The sequence below is a fragment of the Diabrotica undecimpunctata genome, chromosome 5, assembly GCF_040954645.1.
Source record: "Diabrotica undecimpunctata isolate CICGRU chromosome 5, icDiaUnde3, whole genome shotgun sequence".
Classification (NCBI taxonomy): Eukaryota; Metazoa; Arthropoda; class Insecta; order Coleoptera; family Chrysomelidae; genus Diabrotica; species Diabrotica undecimpunctata.
In genome coordinates this window covers 78,243,519-78,266,937 of record NC_092807.1, presented here as the reverse complement: position 1 = coordinate 78,266,937, position 23,419 = coordinate 78,243,519, and the positions used below count along the sequence as shown (strand labels likewise).

At 34.6% G+C, this 23,419-nt stretch overlaps 2 protein-coding genes across 4 annotated transcripts in view; one reads left to right on the top strand and one right to left on the bottom strand.

Moving 5' to 3' along the window:
• LOC140441413 (uncharacterized) overlaps positions 1 to 10,101 on the bottom strand; it is a 356,383-nt gene extending 346,282 nt beyond the window's left edge. Inside the window, exon 1 of one of the 2 annotated variants that reach the window (XM_072532129.1) lies at positions 9,939 to 10,101. In XM_072532129.1, the coding sequence (XP_072388230.1) occupies positions 9,939 to 10,040 (102 nt within the window). In that variant the 5' untranslated portion in view covers positions 10,041 to 10,101. The remainder of the gene's footprint in view (positions 1 to 9,938) is intronic. The other variant, XM_072532127.1, reaches the window with a different exon arrangement.
• Positions 1 to 23,419, top strand: part of LOC140441412 (uncharacterized) — a 284,085-nt gene that overhangs the window by 45,275 nt on the left and 215,391 nt on the right. The gene's annotated exons all lie outside the window — the stretch shown is intronic.

The window sequence follows — 23,419 nt, the reverse complement described above, 5'->3', positions numbered from 1 at the left end:
TTACAACTACAATATTGATAAATACATGTGAATCAGACATTTTTTTTATTATATTCCTCTTAACACCTTTAATATCACTTATCATTTTTATATAATTAAGATTAGCATATTTAGTTAATTGAATGTAGTAATTTTAAAACTTTATTTATTACAGCTAACATAATGCTAAATATATCTGGAACAGACCCATTTATTATATTCCTTTTCTCAACCTTTCCCTCATTCATCGTTTTTATATAATATGGTAATTCCAATAAATCTTAGCTTTGTATATATTATCCTTAAATTAAAATACTTAAGATTAGTACATATAAAAAAAAAGATGTTTAGTTATGACCACTAAAAAGATATCTGATATGGACCACTGGCGAATTAATGAACCGTTCTGGTTAACTCCAGAATTATGTGTTCGTGTAGCCTCCTAGCAAGACGTAATGGTCACCTTTACCGCGATTTAGTTTTAACTCTTCGATAGCCTGTCACAAAACAGGAGTCGGAGAATTTCCTAGTTTTAAGATTAGATAACCTAGAGTTATTGACCAACCCCCAATTATTCATTTTGAATACTAAATAGCACAGTAACTAATGAATTAACACCAAAGTATCGATGTTTTAACATTAATAAAAATAAAAGATGCCCATCAGATCAATAAAAAGATGTCTACTAAACCAACTTAAATCATGAGCTAATCTTAGTAAGTCAAGTATATTATTATTAAATATATTATCATATAATGTAAAATCATTTATCCCTACTAACCATCATCCTTACTAACATGGCGGTCGATGTAGTCGTACCTTCACGTTGGTGACTGCTGTTAAGAACATATTTTTTCTGTTTTTCAGCAAATTTATGTTCGACCGAATTGACTACCTTTCACTCATTGCATTTTTACATCATTTTTATACATCGCTTTAAACATACATTCCATCGCTTAGATACTAACATTATTTTATTAATATATACAGATACTTTTTACATTTAACCATTACTTACCGCTTTTCTTGCCAACATTTTTCCCGATAGTCTGTATATCTATAAATAATTTTATGATCGAAGAGAAATTATAGTATATATATATATTTCAATAATACTGTTTATTACACTATGTTAAATGCCTTTTCTATATCTACATATACTTCATGTCAGTATATCAAACAGTTGTTTGTGCTATGCTAAATTGTTAAAGTATTTTTCCCCAAATATATTTTCTATTTTTTTACCAGAGACCCGAAATACAATATCAACCGAAACACTTACCCAACTTGCCGTAGATAAAATATAGTATGCAACTCGCAATACCATCTGCATTCAGTACTGCGCCTAAAAATTATATGCATATATGGAATAATAGACATGTATCACACGTTAGGTGGAGACCTATGTATAGTAGTGATCGTTCTGATAAGATCCATGTTGAGCAGTGATCGTTTAGCTGATATTTATATCGAGTATGTATTATGGTTTAGCCATACTGTAAGAATGGTACATTTACAAAGAGCAGGTGTAGGATCAGAGGAGATCCATGTAGATCCATATAGTAGTAATCAATCATCTTGTATATTATAGCGGATGTTTGCTGGTTTGGATATACTGTAAGAATGGGATACGTTCTTCGATTAATCATATTCTATTTCTACTGATACCTCATACGTTGCTGTACGTTAAATCATCTTCAGCGACACCTCCTCAGTATGATGATTGAATTTGACAGAGAAGTATGTTTTGAATATACGCTGTAAGGTTTGGACATAGTTAAAGGCTGTAGCCGATAGATGGCGTGAGAATGCGATTTTTCTGATGAAAACCAATCTCGTTATCCGTTTTGACAATACCGCCATCCTATTTTTTAATGTTAATATATTTCCTCTCCCTGTGACGTGACATTCGACGCAACACGCGACATTCGACGCAGGACGTGACATTTGATGTGAAATGTCGCGTGAAATGACGTGAATGATGTGACATTCGACGCAACACGTGACATTCGATGCAGGATGTAACATTTTTTTTTTTTTTTTTTTTTTTTTTTTTTTTTATTAACATTTAAGATTTTTACAATCTGTTTTGCAGTGAAAACAATAAGTAAAATTTTTTGTCTTTACATGACAGAGAGATGTGAGGTCCAGTGACCAAATCATCACGACACAAATTGGCTTTTTACCGGTAGGATGCGCACATACACTGATACGCGAGCACTAAAAGCGGCACTGATCACAATGGCTGGGTGCTGTTGAAGGCGTAACTCCCACTGCTGTAGGCTCTGTCAGGATAGGTGAGGTAGGTCCAAGGGGTCATGTCGCTTCAATCTCTTCGCTTGTTGGTTGTTGAGAAGATTGTGTGCCAGGGTATTAGGATGCACCCGCAACCTGTTTTGATATTGTTCAGAAGTTTTTTTGCACTCTTCAGAGACTGTTAGTACCTGAAGATCTCTATGTATTGCATCATTCTGGATATACCAAGGTGCATTAGTGATTGTTCTCAGAGTTTTGGATTGGAATCTTTGTATTATCATAATATTAGATTTGCTAGCTGAACCCCAGAGCTGTGAGCCATATGTCCAAATGGGTTTTATTATTGTATTGTATATCAGCAGCTTGTTGTCAATCGATAGGTGAGAGTTTTTTCCCAACATCCAGTAAAGTTTTCTGTATAAAATTCCCAATTGAAGCCTTTTCGTCCATATATGTTTGGTCCAAGTTAGACGTTTGTCAAGGTGAATACCTAAGTATTTTACGTCATGCTTTTGGGGCAAAGGATGTCCATTGAGGTTAACTTGTGGACATGTACCTCTTCTTAGAGTGAATGTAATTTGTGTAGATTTTGAGGGGTTTACTCTAATTCTCCAGAGTTTAAGCCATTCATTTGTTTTGTTCAGATGTAGTTGCAGTCTCTCTGATGCTATTATTGGGTTGCTATGAGAGGCCAAGAAAGCAGTATCATCTGCGAATGTTGCAAGCGTTAGGTTATTGCTTATTGGCAAGTCAGCCGTATATATCAGGTACAGAATCGGTCCGAGCACACTACCCTGAGGTACACCAGATAGGATGGGGTAGAGTTTTGTATAGGCTTCACTATATTTTACCAGATATCTCCTTTCTGTAAGGTATGATTGAAGCAGTTTAAAGTAAGGGTAAGGTAAATTTTTCTTTAATTTGTACAGAAGTCCTGTATGCCACACCTTGTCAAAAGCTTGAGAGGCGTCTAAAAAGGCTGCAGTACAATATTGCTTGTTCTCAAGACTACTTCTTATTGTTGTGTATAGTCTGTGAACTTGTTCTATTGTACCATGTTGGTTACGAAAACCGAATTGATGGTCAGGTATGAGACACTTTTCGTCCAATATTGGTTTGATTTTTCGTAGTAGAAGTTTTTCGAAGACCTTAGAGATGACTGGGAGTAGACTAATCGGTCGGTATGAGTTGACATCTTTTGGATCTTTACCAGGTTTTTGAATGAGTATAATCTGTGCCACTTTCCATTGCAGAGGGAAGTAATGCAGACTAAGCATAGCATTGAAGATCATAGTGATTATTCTGTAACAGTCATTGGTTAGTTCCTGGAGGATCTTACCCGTTATGAGGTCAAATCCCGGAGCCTTATTGGGTTGTATCTCATTCTTTATTATCTGTTTTACTTCTTTAATATTAAACTTGGTGATAGGTAGATCCATTTGATATGGAGCCTCAAGAAAAGAATTAAATGGTTCTTCTTGTTCTAATGGCACTACTCTGTTAAATGGACTAAATACTGTAGAAAGATGTTCAGCGAATGTCTCAGATTTTTCTGTGTCTGTTCTTGCCCATTTACCTTTGACATTTTTTAGAGGAGGTATGGCGTCTTGTGGACCTTTTACCTTTCTCGTCGCCTTCCATAGAGAATAATTGGTGTCTTTGGACGGAGTCAAATTTTCTAAGTAAGTTTGGATCCCCCTGTTTTTCTCTTCTTTTAATAGATTTTTAAGTCTTCTGGTAATTCTGTTTAAATTTTGTTTGTCAATAGGAGCGTGTGTGTTTTGCCACTTTTTCCTAAGTTTTCTTTTCTCATCGATCAGGTTTTTTGCACTTTGCGAGCAGTTTATGCTTTCCTTCCATGTTGTTTGTTCGGGAGTAGAAATCCAACCTGCCTTTTGTATGGAGGTAGTAAGTTGTTGTACCGCATTTTCAATTTGTAATTCTGTTTTAAGTGGCAAGTTCGTTGGTATTTGTTCTGCTAGTGCGCTTCGGAATATTTTCCAATTTGTTTGATTATTGGTTAGGACTGGAGGCTTATTTCTGAGTATGATTTTGGAGTATAGGTCAATTAGAATGCGAGAATGATCTGAAGAGAGGTCCCAGCATGATTCTATTGCTAAATAGTTAAGAGAGATACCTTTAATCACATGTAACATTTGATATCAAATTATGTAAATTACGTGACATTAGACGCAGGACAAGACGTTCGACGCAGGATGTGACATTTGACGTGAAATGTCACTTGAAATGACGTGAATGACTTCTTTGCGTTTGTTTTTTATGATAAGGCTGTAGCCGATAGATGGCCTGAGAATGCGATTTTTCTGATGAAAACCAATCTCATTATCCGTTTTGACAATACCGCCATCCTATTTTTTAATGTTAATATATTTCCTCTCCCTGTTACGTGACATTCGACGCAACACGCGACATTCGACGCAGGACGTGACATTTGATGTGAAATGTCGCGTGAAATGACGTGAATGACGTGACATTCGACGCAACACGCGACATTCGACGCAGGACGTGACATTTGATGTGAAATGTCGCGTGAAATGACGTGAATGATGTGACATTCGACGCAACACGTGACATTCGATGCAGGATGTAACATTTGATATCAAATTATGTAAATTACGTGACATTAGACGCAGGACAAGACGTTCGACGCAGGATGTGACATTTGACGTGAAATGTCACTTGAAATGACGTGAATGACTTCTTTGCGTTTGTTTTTTATGATAACATATTCATTAGCCCATCCTATTTCATTTACCGCTTCATACGTAGTAATTGAACCAATAACAACGAAGATATGATATAGTGCCGTTTTTTCAATGTTGCCATGTTTGATTTTATTGTTTTCATATTTGATATCTTCTCCTCTTTCTTTTGTCATCTCATACGTCAAAATCGGACCAATAGAAACGAAGATACGGTAAAGTGCCGTTTTGGCAATGTCTTCCGTCTGTTTTTTGTGTTAACGTATTGGATATCCCCTCCTATTTTATTTAACGTGTTACGCATAGTAATCTGACGAATAACGATGGAGATACGATATAGTGCCGTTTTGGCATTGTCTTTGCGTTTGATGTTCATTTTAACATACTCGCTACCACCTCCCCTTTCAATCGATTCCTTGCACGTTGTTATACGTTGAGCCGTTTAGACGTTACAAGCTTAGTGTCCTTTTGGCAATGCCGCCATCTTTGTTTTTTGTGTCCACGTATTTGTTTGCTCTCCCCTTTCCATCGATACCTTGCACGTTGTTGTACGTTAAGCCGTTTAGACGTTACAAGCTTAGTGTCCTTTTGGCAATGCCGCCATCTTTGTTTTTTGTGATAACGTATTTGTTGAGCCCTCCCCTTTCCCTTGCACGTTGTTGTACGTTGAGCTGTTTAGACGTTAACAGCTTAGTGCCGTTTTGACAATGCCGCCAGTTTTGTTTTTTGTGTCTACGTATTCGTTTGCTCCTCCCCTTTCCATTGATACCTTGCACGTTGTTGTACGTTGAGCCGTTTAGACGTTAACAGCTTAGTGCCGTTTTGAGAATGCCGCCATATTTGTTTTTTGCTTCAACGTATTCTTTACCTCCCCACCCTTCCAACGATACCTCACACGTCACGATCCGATGAGCCGTCGCGCCTCCACCACAAAAAGAGCCAAAAACGAGCAGAATGGACCTTAGCGATTTCTTATGGGATTTAACATGGGAAAATAGCCAGAACTCTACTAAAATATTAAAGACAAATGGCAGGACAACATTGCCCACTTGTATTTTGTTTTATAAAGAAAAAACATGTAATCCCTGATAAACGTTCCATCACAAAATCAGTTAAGGAAATACTAAATAAGACGTACAAACAAAAATTAAGTCAATATTCCTATTACTGTATACTCAGCAGTGCTTAGCTTTTAACCTAAAAAAAACTACAAAAACGTGTTCAAATTTCTTACCTTACTACCAGCAGTACACTTCAGTCTCGCAGTTTAGTTCACATTGTCTTGATTTCTACATGTTTCTTAGTGCGCGCGTAAACGTCTGAGGTACTTTGCTATGTTGCCAAATATTTTTTTTACAAATTTTATAACCTTTACAGTGGGCAAAGTTGAACCCACTGGGCAAAGTAGGCTATGTTTAGGTACTTTAAAATGTATAATATAATGTCTGAATAATTGTCTATATAAATGAGTCAGATAAAATTCAATTATTAGAAGAATTTTTCACCAAGTAAAAAGAAACAAAATTTGTTTAATATATTAGAGTTTGCATTTTGAGAACGATTTCCGAAGTGGAAATTGAAACAAACGTCAATAAACTTATTTTAACCTTCAATTGGGGCTTATTCCCAATAAAATAGTAATTACCATAATATAATATTATCTAATCTTTTTACCTTTGATATCAGTTAAATTGAAACGCAGAGAGTCACGGTAAAATTAGATATCAGAAGGATGTCCCAGGTATTATGTAACAGAGACTTAAAATTGCTGATTCGCCTACTTCGTTGCTACGTGTTCTCTGTCTTACTTTATGGTTTCGAGTCTTGGACTGTGAATAAAAGTGATTTAAATCGCCTTGAGACTTTCAAAATGTGGTGCTATAGAAGAATTTTATAAGTTTCTTTTGTGGAGAAAATTCGAAACTTTATAATACTAGAATGTTTTAGCAAGACTACTGAGATTATAAAAATCATCAAGAAGAGAAAGCTGGAGTACTTTGAACATATAATGAGAGGTCCCAAATATAGGTTGCTCCAAAATATTATGCAAGGAAATATAGCAGACAAACGCAGTCCAGGACGAAGAAATTTCATGGTTGATGAACTTGCGAGATTGGTATGGTATTGATAGAAGCATGCTATTTAGGGTGACAGTGAATAAAATTACGATAGCTATAACGGTAAGCAACGTTCTGAAAGGAACCGCTACATGAAAAAGAAGAATAATGGTTCCTGTTGCACCTATATCAAACGAAAATAGCAAAAGGGATAGCATACATAGAAGCTCATTGAGATAACTGAAAAAGTTGATATACTCGTTTTCATCGTTCCTGGCGTGTGCCTGAAATAAGCTACTACGGAATTTTTAATATTCGTCTCTCTCTGATACACAGATGCGTAATTCAATTGTGCGAGTCACGTTCGCCATGGTAAAGTGCGATGAGAAGGGAATGAAGAGACCACTCACGTCTTCCAGTATTGTAGCAATAACATCGATGCGTTTGGCCGATACGGTGTCGGTGATAAGTTCGGCCTCTTTTGGAATACAGATAGCTGGCAGTGACGTGTTTTTTTTTTAACATGTTACCCTGATCTGTGCAGGTTTGAAGTAGCTGATGAAATAGTTTTTATAAGTAAACAGTTTTTAATTAATTAATAGTTTGAGCTCTTACTGTGTGGAATTCCATTACATAAAATAATACTCTTGACACCTTAAAAATTCCAGTTTATTATAAATTAACTCTCTCTCTTCCCTTACCCATTGTAATAATGACTTGTGGCATTGTTCTTGAATGAGCTGGCTAATAGGTTTATAATTGTAGCAATTACCATTGATATTTTATGTTGTTTTAGTCGATTTTAGTCAGTCATTGTTAGAATTTGTTCCGAACAGTTTTACTTAGTATTTTTTGTTGTGAATAACTAATTGTTCTATTTAATAAAAAAAATGCCGGGAAAAACGATAACAGGAGAAATTCGACAATGTGTAGTTCATTTATTGGAGTATTTAAAAAAAAAAAAGAAAACAACGGACCTTTGCTTTCGTTATCATCGGTACATGAACGAGTAGCGGACGCTTTGAAAATCAGTCTTCGCACAGTGACAAGAATAAAGAGTGAATACAAGACAGGGGCAGCTCTTACTACACCAGGAGAGTCACGTAATGTACAAAAAAAAAGACTAATGATGTCAGCGATACTATAAAAGGAGAGATTAAAAATGTACTGTATGGCATGAAAGCAAAAGGAGAGTACGTTACAATTAAAGTTCTAAATACACAATTAAGAAACAAGCATCTCTATGACGGTTCTGATACAAGTTTGTGGCGTCTTATGAAAAATTGTGGGTTTTCATACAAACTAGAAAATAGTAGACGAGTGCTATGTGAGAAACCATGTATTGTCTCCAAACGACTGTATTTTTTGAGGCATTATATGAGAAATTTTTTAAGTCCAAGCCCACTTCAGTTCGTTTTTTTAGATGAAACATGGATATTCCTAAAAGGGGCATATAAACGTACTTGGCAAGATGACTGTGTGAAAAGCATCAGAAAAGGACACGAAAATACAGGTAAACGCTTTGTTGTTTTACATGCCGGAAGTAGGCAAGGATTTGTTAAAGATGCTGGATTACTGTTTTCTACGAAATCGAAGAGTGCAGACTATCATGATTCTATGGATAAAGAGTCTTTTAAAAAGTGGGTCTCCGAAAAGCTGATACCAATGTTGGAGGAACCATCTCTAATTATTATGGATAATGCCTCATACCATAGCTCTTTAATAGAAAAGTTACCGAATGCCAGTTGGAAAAAATCGGACTTACAAGAATGACTACGAGCGAAAAAAATAATTTTTGACGACAATTCGGGCAAGACAGAACCATTGAGTCTTTGTCGCCAGAATAAACCACAAAATACCAGGTACGTTATAGACGAGCTACTCCAAGAACATGGGCATCAGGTTTTGAGATTGCCTCCATATCACTGTCAATATAATCCGATTGAGTTGGTCTGGGGCATTTCTAAACAATACTATGATCGTCATATTGGAGAACATGGACGTGGAGATGAAACAGTGAAAAAAGTTTGGGGCGATGCATTAGCTGAGGCAACATCTGCAGTGTGGGCGAGTTGTGTTAACCATACTGAAAAATTAATTCAGGACGACTGGGCAAAAATGGTCACATATGATGAAAATGAAAGTAGGATTATCATCGATTTGGCGGAAGATTCCAATGATGAAGACAGTTCCAGTGAAGACGCTGACTGATTAGCTAATTAATCAAGGTCAGTACGTTGTAACAGTTCAGAATTCGCTACAGTGCTTAAAACTTAAAAAATCTGTATCATTTTTTAATTAAAGTGGGTTAAATAATTAACACTTTTTTGGGTATATTTCAAAAACCAGCTTATTCACGTCGGTGGAGTGAAGTAGGAGTGGAGAGCGGAGAAGAAATAAAACTGGTAGATACAAATAAATAGCCGGAGCCTGAAATTAGGATTTGAATGAATTAAAAACACGAATATTCTTGAAAGGGCAGCATACAAAAACTACGAGAGAAATTTAAAAGCGATATACCCATATGTCTCAAAAGAAAAGTGTATGGTAAAAACGGGTTGATAAATTAATATGCTAAATGAATTTAACATTAAACACTCCATAAATGTTCCGAGCAGGATAATTAATACGGCGTTAACTTACATTGATAATTTCTATAGGTAATTTCAATTTGTGCAATATAAAATTGGTCGAAACCTTTTTATCAGATCAAACTTACTAAATTGGCCGTTTCAACAAATACATACCTGTAAATTCTAGCTTTCAATATGTTCATAAATATAATCTTAATGTAGACAATACTTTCAGAAATGTTTTTTCCAAGGAAACGTGGCATGGCATAACAATATGACTGTGTGAAATCGTATTTATCTTATCGCTCTCAAACCATAGTTTTTGAAAATGAACGACAAGGTTCACTTACCTCTACTATTGGAGTACCACAGGACTCAGTCCTTGATTCTGTATTCGTTATCATTTTTATAAGTGGTATCAGTAAAGGTTGCGTTACTCCTGATACGATCATTGAATATGCCGACGACACCAATTTTATTAATTGTCACTACATGATGGACTCGTGTACAACTCTAATAGAGCTTCTTGTGAACTATACAGAAAATGGTATTGAATGCAATGAAAACATGCTTCACGAGAGTTTTGCCAAGAATTTAACTCCCAAATATGTTCCATATTTGCGCATTGATAATATAAATCTATTCAGAACATTGAGGTAACGAAATTCTTGGCAGCAATCTTGGATCCAAAACTAACGTGGGAAACACGTGTAAGCAAAGTGAATTAAGTTCACTTTGTTACATCATAAAGAACCTTAAAGATAGCGCATTCATAGCTTAAATAAATATAATAGAACCATGTTTAATATGCCACCAGCAGAATCTTGTTGACCACTTTTTATAAAGGCAAACATATTAACCTTGCCTTGTGTGTACATACATCAACTGATAATGTTTGTTACATAAAATGAGCATATACTAAATAAAAACAGTGATTTTTATTCATATAATACCCGACAAAAAGATAATATACATAATCCATTCTCACATTTGGGAGTGGCATAGTATGTTCCTGGCTATATTAGAGTAAAATGTTTTTATCAAGCTCAGTGATATTTTGCGTGGCGATATGAACTTACGACTGAGCAGCTCTGCTCGTTTTAAATCAAAATTGTTTTGCTCGTTTTAAAATACGTCATAACGTCATAAGTTTCTTGCATTTTAAATACTTATAATTTAGTACATTTTATTTTATGTTTTAAAAGTTTTTAAAATATTTTGTAACGTTAGGCCCCAATTTGTAACGTTCCAACGAACATTCATTGGGTGCCAATTTGTAACCCTTCGAGGCTCAATTTGTAACATCCCAACGTTGAGCTGCTGTTGTCAACTTGTAACCGCCAACCTTAGTTTGCTGCTACAACTTGACTAACATCACTAACAACGTTGGAGCGACAAATCGTTTCCCGTTGGGACCAATTTTTTAAAAGAAGAAACAATACACAGTTAAATTAACACATGTTTATTAAAATATTAAACAAAAAAGGCAGAAAAATACATGTTTAAATATTATATTGAATTTAAATAAAAATTATTCGACTTCTTGCTACAGTGTTACATTATAGTAAGGAAAAATGCTTGTCACCAAATCCTAGGTTTTATCCTGGTCTTTTCTGCTATGGTTGTTAGCAAGCCATGTTGTTAGTTGTGGATTTTCTTGCCCTGGAGTCAACTCTCCTATCGGAATGATAGTGTCATTCTCAGGCCGGTTGGTCTTCTGGATGTTAATATAATTTGACCCGCACCTGAGAAATGTATCCCGGAGGTTGACTAAAATGAAGAAAAATACACCTTGCTTCAGAAAATGGTGAAACCAAAATGAGAGACCTTGCTTGGGGGATGAATAGGTGACCAATCAAATTTAACAAAATTTTATCATTATTCACCCAAGCAAGTCGAGAAACAATTCTTATTTTTGTATTTATCAAAAGCAAATAAGTAAAAGTAAGGATATATAATATTTTAAAGCAAATGGTAATTACTTTTTACAACTGAAATATTCTAATATTAATTAAAAAGCGGATTCGTTAAAAATGACAAGATATATTTATTGCAAAGCTAGATAATTTAGAATCTAGAAACATTTCTATACAGAAATGGTAGTTTGTCAAAAGTTAATTATTATTAAAATCAAAAGATATTATTAAGGATTTAAATTTAATATTTAAAACTGTAAAAATATTCGTAAAACTTTTACATACTATATTAAAGAAACTATATATTTCTTATCGCTAGTTTTTTATATAAAATAAAAAAGATAAGAAATATCCACAAAAATATGTACCTACTTACATACGATAATCATAAATAATGAGAATTTTCAAAGTTAAAATTATAAAAGATTTTTATACAACAGGTAGAATCAGGAAACCGATAAAATATATTATACTCTTACCTCCTAATTCAGGAGACGACACAACAATTGGTTATTATACTTTTACAGAAGTCATGAAGAAAATCGACATTTTTAGAAATAAAAGCAATTATATCGACTTTTATATCGAACGGGAAGGGGGAAATGTCAACAAAAAGGAGTCTTTGTCACTAGCATTAAACTAAACAGAGAATAAAGATGGCACCTCTCGTTCCAAAGTAACAGAAACAGAGATGAAAATAAAATTCATTCTTTAGAAACTTGAGTAAAAGATAAAAATGATGATTATTAAGAAAATAGGAAAGGTGGATACTGAAATATATATATATATATATATATATATATATATATATATATATATATATATATATATATATATATATATATATATATAGTAAACTCTTAAATATTGGGGAAATCTGCAAGAAATACTCTAATGTGTATCAATTGTTTCGCCGAACGTTTTCGCCAAAGAGAATTAATTTGGCTTCTTCAGGGCTGAAAGAGAATAAATTATAATTAGCTACCATATATTATCTATTAAAACATTATTGATCTTACCGTAACTTAGAATTGTAGAGTTAGAATATTAAAAAACTTTGCTAGTAACATAGTGGTGTTTTTTGTTACTATGTGCAAAAAAAGTTTTTTATAAGAAATGAAATGTATGGTAGCTTCGAACTTGACACGTAAAGGCTTACCCAAGGTTAATCGAAAAACCCAATGCAACTACATTTAAAAGGAGGTAATTCTTTGAAATGTCGGCAATAACTAAATTTTTGATTTTTAGATAGTTAAAAGTGAGGTTCTGTTTAAGCCAGAACGCAAGCGCTGACAACTTCATTATTAGTTGGTATGAATCTTTATGTCGTTAAGGTTCATTGGTAAAAAACGAATGAATTTAAATCCCAGTAAAGGGAAATATTATTTTGATTTTCTTTATTTAATTATATTATATTGTTCATGTATTATTGAATCTTATTGAGACGTATCTAAGAAAAGCAAGGGAATGTTATATATTTTTTGTTAAAGAAAATTAATTATAAAGGTATGTTAGTTGTTAATGGATATATCAGTCAAGTTAGTAATGTGTGATATAGTATTGTTCTTGGTATCTGATTTAAGTAACAGGTGGTATATATCGCTTAGATTCTTGATGTCACTCTTAACATTAATGGAGAAATCGTTAAGGAAAATATAAGACATTTCAATGAACTCTCTTTTAGATTTATTGTTCTCACGGTGGAGAATTGTGGTGTTAGTATAGTCCATGAGATGACCAGTGGAATGGACATGTTTGGCTAATGCACAACGGTCAGGGTGAAGTCGAGAATCACTTTTGTGTAGTATAATACGTGATTTCAATAATTGAGATGTTTGACCGATGTAGGAATTGTTGCAAGAGAGACATGGAATGTTGTAGACAATATTACTAAGCCTATCTATGGGAGTCTTATCTTTTATCTTAGAATAAAGATTATTAATTGTTAGGGCTGATCTACAAGCTACATTAAGTTTAATGTTGTTATTATTATTGCCAAAGCTATTTTCAACACTTTTCAGAATCCTTGTTAACCCCGGAGTGATATCTCTGAAATATGGTAATGAAAAATATTTGTTTATAGGAGTATCAGAGACTGGGTTCCCACTTAAGACATCAGGATCAGCATTGTTAGTCTCGAAGGAAGGTGAAATATCTTCGTCATGGATAGTATTAAACAAAATCTTATTAACTAATGGTGTTGGATAAGCGTTTGAAATAAAAAGTTTCTGTAGGATTTGTAGGTTTTTTGTATGAAATGAAGGATCTGATAGTTTTGTTACTCTATTTTTCATCTGTTTGATTAAGTTGACTTTGGTAGAATTATTATGGTATGAGTTGTAGTTAAGGTATCTACCAGAATGGGTCGGTTTTTGATACCAATCTATTTTGATGTTGTTGGTTTCCCTGATCATCCTTATGTCGAGAAAGGGGACGGACCAATTACCATCTTCCCTCTCTATAGTGAACTGGATGTAGGGGTCATAACCATTAAAAGTGTCTAATAGTTCATCTACCTTGTCATTGGGTATAGCCAAAATGATATCATCAACATATTTTTTAATAAATGGAATATTAAAGGATAGTAAAGGAATGACTGAGTCTAATACATAATCCATAACGTAAGTTGCAATGATAGGAGAAATCTTAGCTCCCATAGGGGTACCGAAAGTTTGTTGATAGAATTTATCATTAAATGAGAAGTAAGTGTTGTTAAAGAGAAATTCGACGATGCTGATGAATCTGTCGTAAGACATGGAACAACAACCTCTAACACGGTCCCAGTTGATCTCTATTGATGTCAAACATATTCCTAGATGAACATTGCTGAATAAGGAGACCAAGTGAGACCATGTTTTTATTAGAGAGTGATTTGCTATTTCGGAGTTCAGAAATTTCTGAACTGAAGTGTTAGTGTTAAACAATTTTACAAATTGAGGTAGTGGTCGTTAGGAGTTCATCTACAGATAGTGGATCAGTAAGGGTTTTAGTGGAAAATCTCGAATTGTGAATAAATCTGTGAATATATGCTATTGCGTGCACTGGCCTAGAAAATTTAGAAAATCTTAGTAATATTTTATGCCAAACATTTTCTTCGGTAGATTTAGTGGTAAGAAGTGAGATTTTTCTCTCTTCTGGTAAGTTGCATTTATCAATTTTATCATTAAAATGAGCGAGATTTAGATTGGGTTCTTGCAGAAATGAAGGACTTGACCACCATAAATTTAATTTTAAAATGTTTTGGGCTAGTAATCTTAGAGATGGGAAGTCTGCAGCATTTTTTGCAGATTTTATGTGGCGTCAGTGGACGGCATTTGTCATTTCCGCGATTTGAATGAACTTGATTGGAAACAAAGGTATTCCAGCGGGATGCGTGAGATTGAATCCACGACAGTGCTATCCTTGAATCGCTCCAAAAATTTACACTAGAGAATGACAATTTGTTTTCATATATTGGTATGATTCCTTTGGTGAGTTTTGAGAGGAGTAACATGACACAGGGTTCAAGTCTAGGTAGGGTAGTTGTCCTGATAGGGCTTACCCAAGATTTTCCTGTAACCAGTATGCAGAAAACTGTGTTACCAGAGTATACAGTAGGAAAGTAAATGCATGCTGCATAAGCCTTTTCGCTGCTGTCAGCAAAGTCATGAATTTGTATGTGTGTGATTTTTATTGAGAAATAGACAGCGTGGGATTTTAAGGATATTAAGTGAGGTATATTATTTACAAAGGTTGTCCATTCTTTTTCCAAAGAGGGAGGCAAGAATTCGTCTCAGTCCATTCGTTCGAGGAAAAATTTCTTTATGAATAAATTTTCATGTAGAATCACATGAGTTATCAACCCTAAGGGGCCATACATTTTAGCTAAGGTGGATAAGGCAATTCTTTTTGTAACGTGAGTGTCAGTTGGGGCTTCAGGTACTGAAATTGGGAGTGTGTCTGGAGAAGGGTTCCATGAAAGTCCTAAAACTTTATTAGAGGCATTTTCGATTTTAATATCATACGAAGTGGGTTGATCATTGTTACAATATTTTTCAGTAAACCTTGTGGAATTGGAAACCCATTTGTGAGTTGAAATGCAAGCACTGCCTAGAACGGTATTTAATTCATGATATATGGTTTCTAGGTCAGCTTCAGTTTCGGCACCACAAAGGATGTCGCCTACATAAGTTTGTGTAAGTAAGGCTTCATAAGCGAGGGGCTATTTTTGTATATTAGTGGATGCAGGTTCTTTTATAGCACGAGTAGATAAGAAACTTGAAGATCTGGGGCCGTACGTTACGCTAGTAAGATCAGTGCATTGTGGTTTAGAGGGATCATCTCCTCACAGTATATTTTGCAGGAAGGTTTGATTTGGTTTGACATTTATTTGACGGTACATTTTTTGAATATCAGCGGTGCAAACAAATTGAGGTATTCTGAAACGGCAAAGGATGTCAAATAGATCAGGCTGAACTTGTTGACCTGGGAGCATGATGTCATTTAAAGAGGTTCCAGAAGAGGATTTACCAGATCCATTAAAAAACAACGCGTAATCAAGTGCTAGTACTGCTCTCTTTTATCACGCAATCATGGGGCAAACAATATTATTTGTGTTCGGATAAGTTGTATAGTGTGAGTGGGATATATCGTGCATGATTAAGTTTAATGTATTCATCGATAAACCTTTTGTATTCAAGAAATAGATATTGATTTAATTGGAATTTTATTTCTAAGCCTTCGAATCGTTTTTTAGCGATAAGGAAAGAGTCACCTAGTTTGGTATGCTCTGAGGGGCATTTAAGGGAAAGACTGACTTGAAATCGTCCGTCTTCTAAAATTTTAAAGCTTTTCTTAAAGTCAAGTTCAGCAATTTCTTCAGTCGAGATGAGAAGTTTTTTAGTGGGTATTTCTTCCATTTCACAGAATTTGCAAAGAAGCGAGTTAAAGGACGAAGTGTTTTCGGAGATAATATTAGAAGTTTGAGTAAATAAGGATACTCTTATATTTTGTATATAATTATGAGGTACACTACCAGCGACAATCCAACCAAAAAAGGTGTTTTGAAGTACAGGGAGATTTTTTCCTAATCTTAAGATGCCATCGGTAATGAATTCGTAGTATTTGTCAGCGCCTATTAAAATGTCGACACTTGAAGTTGGGAAGAACTCATTGTCGGTTAAGAAAATGTTGTGTGATATTTCGAGCAATTCTAGGGGTATGTGCGTCTGCGGTAGTGGGGTAGTTATTATATCGAGTACGTAACATGACATGTTAAGTCTATTGCTTTTTATTATTAGTCGAGAGAATTGTAAGGTTTGCCATTATGATAGACATGATTGAGCTCTGGGCAATTCCAGAACTTTGAAGTGGTTGTTGGTGGGTTTTACAGCTAATTTTTTCGAAAATTTTCCTTGATATAAAGCTACTTTGACTAGTATTATCGAGAAGTGCCTTGACTGTTATCATAATGTCCTGATTTTGATTGAATAGTAGTTATTTTAATTGTTGCTAAGTAAAAGAACATTACAAGGTTTAGAGGAGAATGTAAAGTTGCCTGTAGTATCTAGAGATACCGCTGTGACAGAGAAGATTTAAAGAGATAATTGGGGTAGTTTCACATTAGTAGGCATGGTTTGTATAACAGTGGGAGTTTAAGTGGCAAGAGTGGGTAGATTTAATTGTACGATAGATTTGCACTTTTCGCGTAATAAAGTTAATATTTAAAATATTGTTTTTCCATAGCATCACGATTTTCACGTGCATCGGCATCGCTGTGGCTTGTTTTATGTTATCTTGTATGAAAAACTTAAAATTTACAGCTTAAATTTAAAAATAAATTATAGAAAAAAATAGTTTTTCATAAAATTAAAAATTAGTATTTCCTCCATTTGTCTGTATGCATGCCTGTAAGCGATTTGGCGTGCTGCCGATTAACTGGTCGAGCTGGGCTTGCGGAATTCTCTCCCATTCTTCACGAGCAGCATCTTTTAGTTCTCGAAGTGTAATAGAGGGATTGTTTCGCTTCTTGATGCGTGTTTTGAGAATGTACCAAGCATGTTCAATAACGTTTATGTCGGTGGCATTCGAGGGCAACTGTAAAGTAGATATAAAGTTTTTACTGCTGCTATTTACAAGACAGCATATATATATATATATATATATATATATATATATATATATATATATATATATATATATACATATATATATATATATATATATATATATATATATATATATATATATATATATATATATATAGTTATGGACAAAAATATCGAATATTTTGGAATTATCAAATTTTTGTTTTCGCAAAATAAATTCTGGTCAATCAAGTCATTTATTGTAAAATAGAGTTTATTTTAACAATGTTTAATGAACAGTTTTAAGTTTTAATGAGGAGAAAATTGTGAAAAAAATAAATTTTTAATATTAGGTTAATAAGTTTATTTTACTCTAAACTTAATGATAATTTAAATTGCTTAAACAAGTCGTTTTAACTGAAAGAAGTGCATGATCAGTAACGAGTTTTCCCTCCTTTAGCTCTTATTACTGCTTGCATCTTACTCAGCATGCTTTCAAGTAAATTTTGGACATATTCTTGAGAAATTGCATTCCATTCATCCTGTACAGCAAGCCGAAGCTGCTCTATTATATTTGGAACGGGTTTTCTTTGTCGTATGCTGGGTTATAGGTAATCCCACATGTGCTCTATTGTATTTAAATCCGGGCTAAACGGTGGCTAATCCAATCTTTGAATTTGGACCTCATCAAGATAATTACTCACTATGGCAGCGGCATGTGGTCGAGCATTATTGTGCATTAACGTGAATCTTTCATGTCCAATGTTAACAACATATGACAAAAGATGATATTTTGTAGGATGCAGGATGTTTTAAACGTAGGAATCACCAGTCATCCATCCAATCACTTCCACAAGTGCGGTAAGTACCTCCTAACTAATACCTTCCCAAAGAATTATGCCATCAACTCCAAAACTAACGGTCTGGGCAAGACTGCAGCTGGCGAATCGTTCTCCAACTCTTCTGTAGACGTAGTTTTGACCATAGTTGTCGATATTCCACTAAATATGTTTTCTTCCAAATTTCAAACGACGAGCTTTATGATTTTGGAGAAGACGTGGAACTTTGCCGGGGCGTCTGGGCTTTAAGTTTGCTTCTTTTGATCTTCGTCTAACTGTTTGTGAACTCACATTAACTTTTCTAACATTTAATAGCTCATTTCTGAGGTGTATCGATGTCAATGAACGATTTTGTGTAGAACTAAGAACCAAAAAACGGTTATCAATTGCGCTTGTGCACCTTGACCAGGCCTTCGTACAAAATTTCCTGTTTCGCGGTACCTTTTTAGAGTATTCGAAAAGATAGATTCAGTTCTGCTGAGACGTCGTGCGATACCTTTTTGTACATATCCTTCCTCGTACAAAATTACAATATGTGCTACTTGAACTTCATCGCAGTGTTGAATTGGTGGGATACTTGTTTTAAATTTAGTTAAATCAAAACAATATTTAATTAAACTGAATAAATTAAACTAAAAATAACCAAATTAGTATGATTTTTCCTTTACGTGAAGAAGGATTTTTATGATAAAATGTACGAATGACACTAACCACTCAATAAACATCAAAATATTTGAAACCAGTTGAGTACATCAGCCTACTATATGAGTATTATCAGTAATCTCAAATTTTTTTGAAAGAATAGTGACTACAAAAAAAAATTGGAAATTCCAAAATATTCGATATTTTTGTCCATGAGTGTATTATATATATATATATATATATATATATATATATATATATATATATATATATATATATATATATATATATATATATATATATATATATATATATATATATATATATATATATATATATATATATATATATATATATATATTTGTATATTTGTGTATATACATTAAGATACTTTTAAGCCAGAGCGCACGTGTTCGATGCCCTGGGCACGGTCCCCCTGGGCTAAGGTCGTTTGTATACGGAGGAGCCAGTTCTAATGGTAACAGCTCTGAGTATACCGTCGGCACCAGGATGAGTGACTTTAATTATACCAATTTTGCATTTCATTGGCGGGATTCCATCTTCTTTAACCAAGACGAGGAGTCCAGGCCTTAAGATTATGGGGTAATGGGGTAGGTCTTTTTCCATTTAGACCGTTGTTGGAGCTCGGAAATATACTCCTTTGACCATCGCTTCCAGAAACTTTGGATGATTCTTTGAAGGCGTTGAAACTTGCTGAGCGAATTTTCTTTAATTGCAGAATAGTCATGGTCAGGTAAGGCACTAATGCGTTCTCCAATTAGGAAGTGTGCAGGTGTCAAGGACTGCGGATCATTGGGATCATTGGAAATCTGGGATAAAGGTCGGGAATTTAAACATGCTTCGACTTGATGAAGAACAGTTACGAAATCTTCGTAAGAAAGTGGGATAGAATTTCATTTTCACTCGTATGTAGAAACTTATAAATCTCATTTTTAGCTCCAACAAAATTGGTGCCATGATTAGAATATATATTTGCACTTAAACCTCTTCTAACGAAAAATCTACGAAGAGTGGCAATAAGAGAGTCTGTAGTAAGACTGCTTACAAGTTCCAAATGCATAGCTCTCGTTGAGAGACACACAAAAATACACACGTAAGCCTTGATCGTTTTATAATTTCTAGTTTGCCGATCCTTTAATAAAAAGGGTCCGCAAAAGTCTGTACCTGTATTATAGAATGGTCGTTGAGGTGTTACTCGATGCTCTGGTAAATCTCCCATCAAATAGGGGATAGGAGAAGCACTAAAGCGAAAACAACGTAAGCATTGCCTCACAACTTGTTTGATTAAATTTCTGCCAGAAGTAGGCCAAAAACGTTCTCGTATTGAAGCTAGTAATACTTGGGGTCCTGCATGAAGAAGGCGCAAATGTTCTTTTTTTACAATTAATTTAGAAAGCACATGTTTACCGGGTATTATTGCAGGATGTTTCTTTTGAAAATCAAATTTTGAATATTTAAGTCTGCCACCAACTCTGATTATATCCTTGTCATCTAAGAATGGGGCTAATCGTAAAATCTTACTTCTAGAGTTAATAGGTTTAGATTTTGATAAGTCTTGATACTCAGTCGGAAACTCTTGCCTTTGAACAGTTCTAATAAGAGTATATAGAGCATGATTAAGTGCTCCGCATTTTCGATTTGCTTTAGATAAGCGGCAATTATCAAAGAATCGATAACAGTAAGCAGTGATTCGTTGAAGCTTGTTAAGATTAGAAAATCTGTTAATAAGATCCAGTCCTTCAGTTACTGTAGACTGAAAGGAATTAACTTTTCCTTGCGTCTCTCAGGTGCATCAGAATTAACTATAGTACTTGAAGCACTAGTGGGCCATTGTTCTTTAGGAAACAGCAACCATTTAGGGCCATTCCACCATAGAGAATTATCAATTAAAGACGTAGGGCTAAGACCCCGAGAGAGCAAATCAGCTGGGTTTTCTTGAGTATTGACGTATCTCCAAGAATCCGAATTTGTTAATGATTGTATTTGTGTCACTCTATTAGCGACAAAAATTTTCCATTGGGTAGAAACAGATTTGATCCATGATAAAACTATAGTTGAGTCACACCAGTAGAAGGTGTGGGTAATGGGAATATCTAACGAGATTATGACCTTATGAGCCAACTCTGCCAGCAACAATGCTGCGCACAATTCGAGCCTAGGAATCGTAATTGTTTTGAGGGGAGCCACTCTTGTTTTAGAGCAAAGTAAGTGACAATGATAAGTACCCTCTGAATCTAAGGATCGAATGTATATACAGGCACCGTATGCCATTTCACTGGAGTCAGAGAAGCCGTGGATTTCTAATAGCACTGGATTGTTAGGTAGAACATGTCTAGTAATTTTTAATGCATTTAAAACTTGAAGTTGATTATGGAATTTAATCCAGCTAGTATAAAGGTCTTGTGGGATTGATTTATCCCAATCAAGTTTATGCTGACACAATTTTTGAATAATGCATTTTGCTATGATTATTACAGGTAGAACTAATCCTAATGGGTCGAATAATTGAGAGACACAAGATAGGATTTTTCGTTTAGTTGGACAGGAATTATAAGTAGCTTTTATTGAAAATTGTAGTGTGTCGGATTGAGAGTTCCAAAGAAGGCCTAAAGTTTTGTTATTGCAATCCTCACCGAAATTTAATATGGTATTATCCCCTTCAGATTGCTCACAAAGTACTTCTGGTGCATTGCACATAAATTTACGGAGTGGAAAGCCACCAGAAATGAGAATTTCAGACAAGTTTTGTTTAAGGTATATTGCTTCATCAATTGATGAACACCCTGTGCAAAGATCATCAACGTAAAAGTCCCTTGCGATTATTCTGCTAATGTCTGGATGTGTATATTTACATTGTATTGACAGTTCCTTTAAGCATCTTGTACACAGAAATGCTGCCGTTGCTGTACCGTATGTAAGCGTATTTAATTGATACGTATGTATTTCTGAATCAGGATTAGGTCTCCAAAGAATAAGTTGTAGCGTTGTTGTGATGAATCTACCAATACTTGCCGGTACATTTTAGTTATGTCTCCAGTCAGCATATTATTATGTTTTCTTGCTCGCAAAACTATGGAAAATAGATCATCTTGAATAGTTGGACCGGCTACTAAAATGTCATTAAGTGATAAGCCACTAGTTGTTATAGCTGATCCATTGAAAACCACTCTTAACTTGGTGGTAGTACTAGACTCCTTTACCACACCGTGGTGGGGCAAATAATAGCAAGGTTTGTCTGATAATTCAGAGTGTTTCGTATTCGCTTACGAAATCTGTATAATTTGCTTTTAGTTTGGGATTTCTTTGTAATCACTTTTCTAAATTGAATAAGTATTTGGTTGCTACTTCTTTTGAATCGCCAAGAGAGCAAGCCGGTTTCTGAAACGGCAGTTGAACGATAAATTGACCCAACGAGTTTCTAATAGTAGTAGTTTTGAATAGTTCTTCACAGAGAATGTCATCTGAAGATGAGGATTTAGGAACATTGATTTCTTCAATTTCCCAGAATTTAGCTATTTGTGAATGAATAGCCTGATCAGAAGTGCTCAGATTGCATGAAATAGAAATGTTAGGAGGTTGTATGAATTGGGGTGAATGTATAGTGCCTGAGACAATCCAACCAAATTAAGTTTTTTGCAATGTAGGCAAATGCTTGCCAAGCTTTACTTGCCCTACCATGAGCAGACCCCAGAAGTGATCAGCACCAATCAAAATGTCGACTGGACCAGGTTCATTGAATGTTGGGTCTGCTAGTATCAGATTGTGAGGGATATTTAAGCTTGACGTGTTAATAAAGGTTGAGAGTATTCTGCTTGTAATTTTGGGAATAACTAAACATTTAAAACTCGTTTTAAATGGGACTTGACGTGCTTGAACAGATACAACAGTTTGTTTTAAAATATTTGTGGTTTTATTTCCAACTCCTGTAATAGAACATTGTATTGGAGTTGTATTTATATTTAATTTTTTACACATTTCTTCAGAGATAAAACTTGACTCATTACCGCTATCAAGCAATATACGACAAGACAATACATTTCCACGATTATCAAATATGTCTACCAGGGCAGTTGACAATAAGACAATGCTTGGAGAATCATTACCTGCAATTAAACAATTTGCGCTAATTTCAGGAGAATCGGAAATTTTAGCAGAATTGTTAGCATTAGGATTGAAATTAGGATTGTCTTGCCGTGCATTTCTACTAGAAGAATTATAGTGATTAGACTTAGAATTTTGATGGTTATAGTGATTATTGAAACCAAAGTATAACAAAGTATTATGTTTATTGTTGCATTTTCTGCAGTGCATAGAAGGACACTGGTTAGTTGAACGATTATTTCGCAAA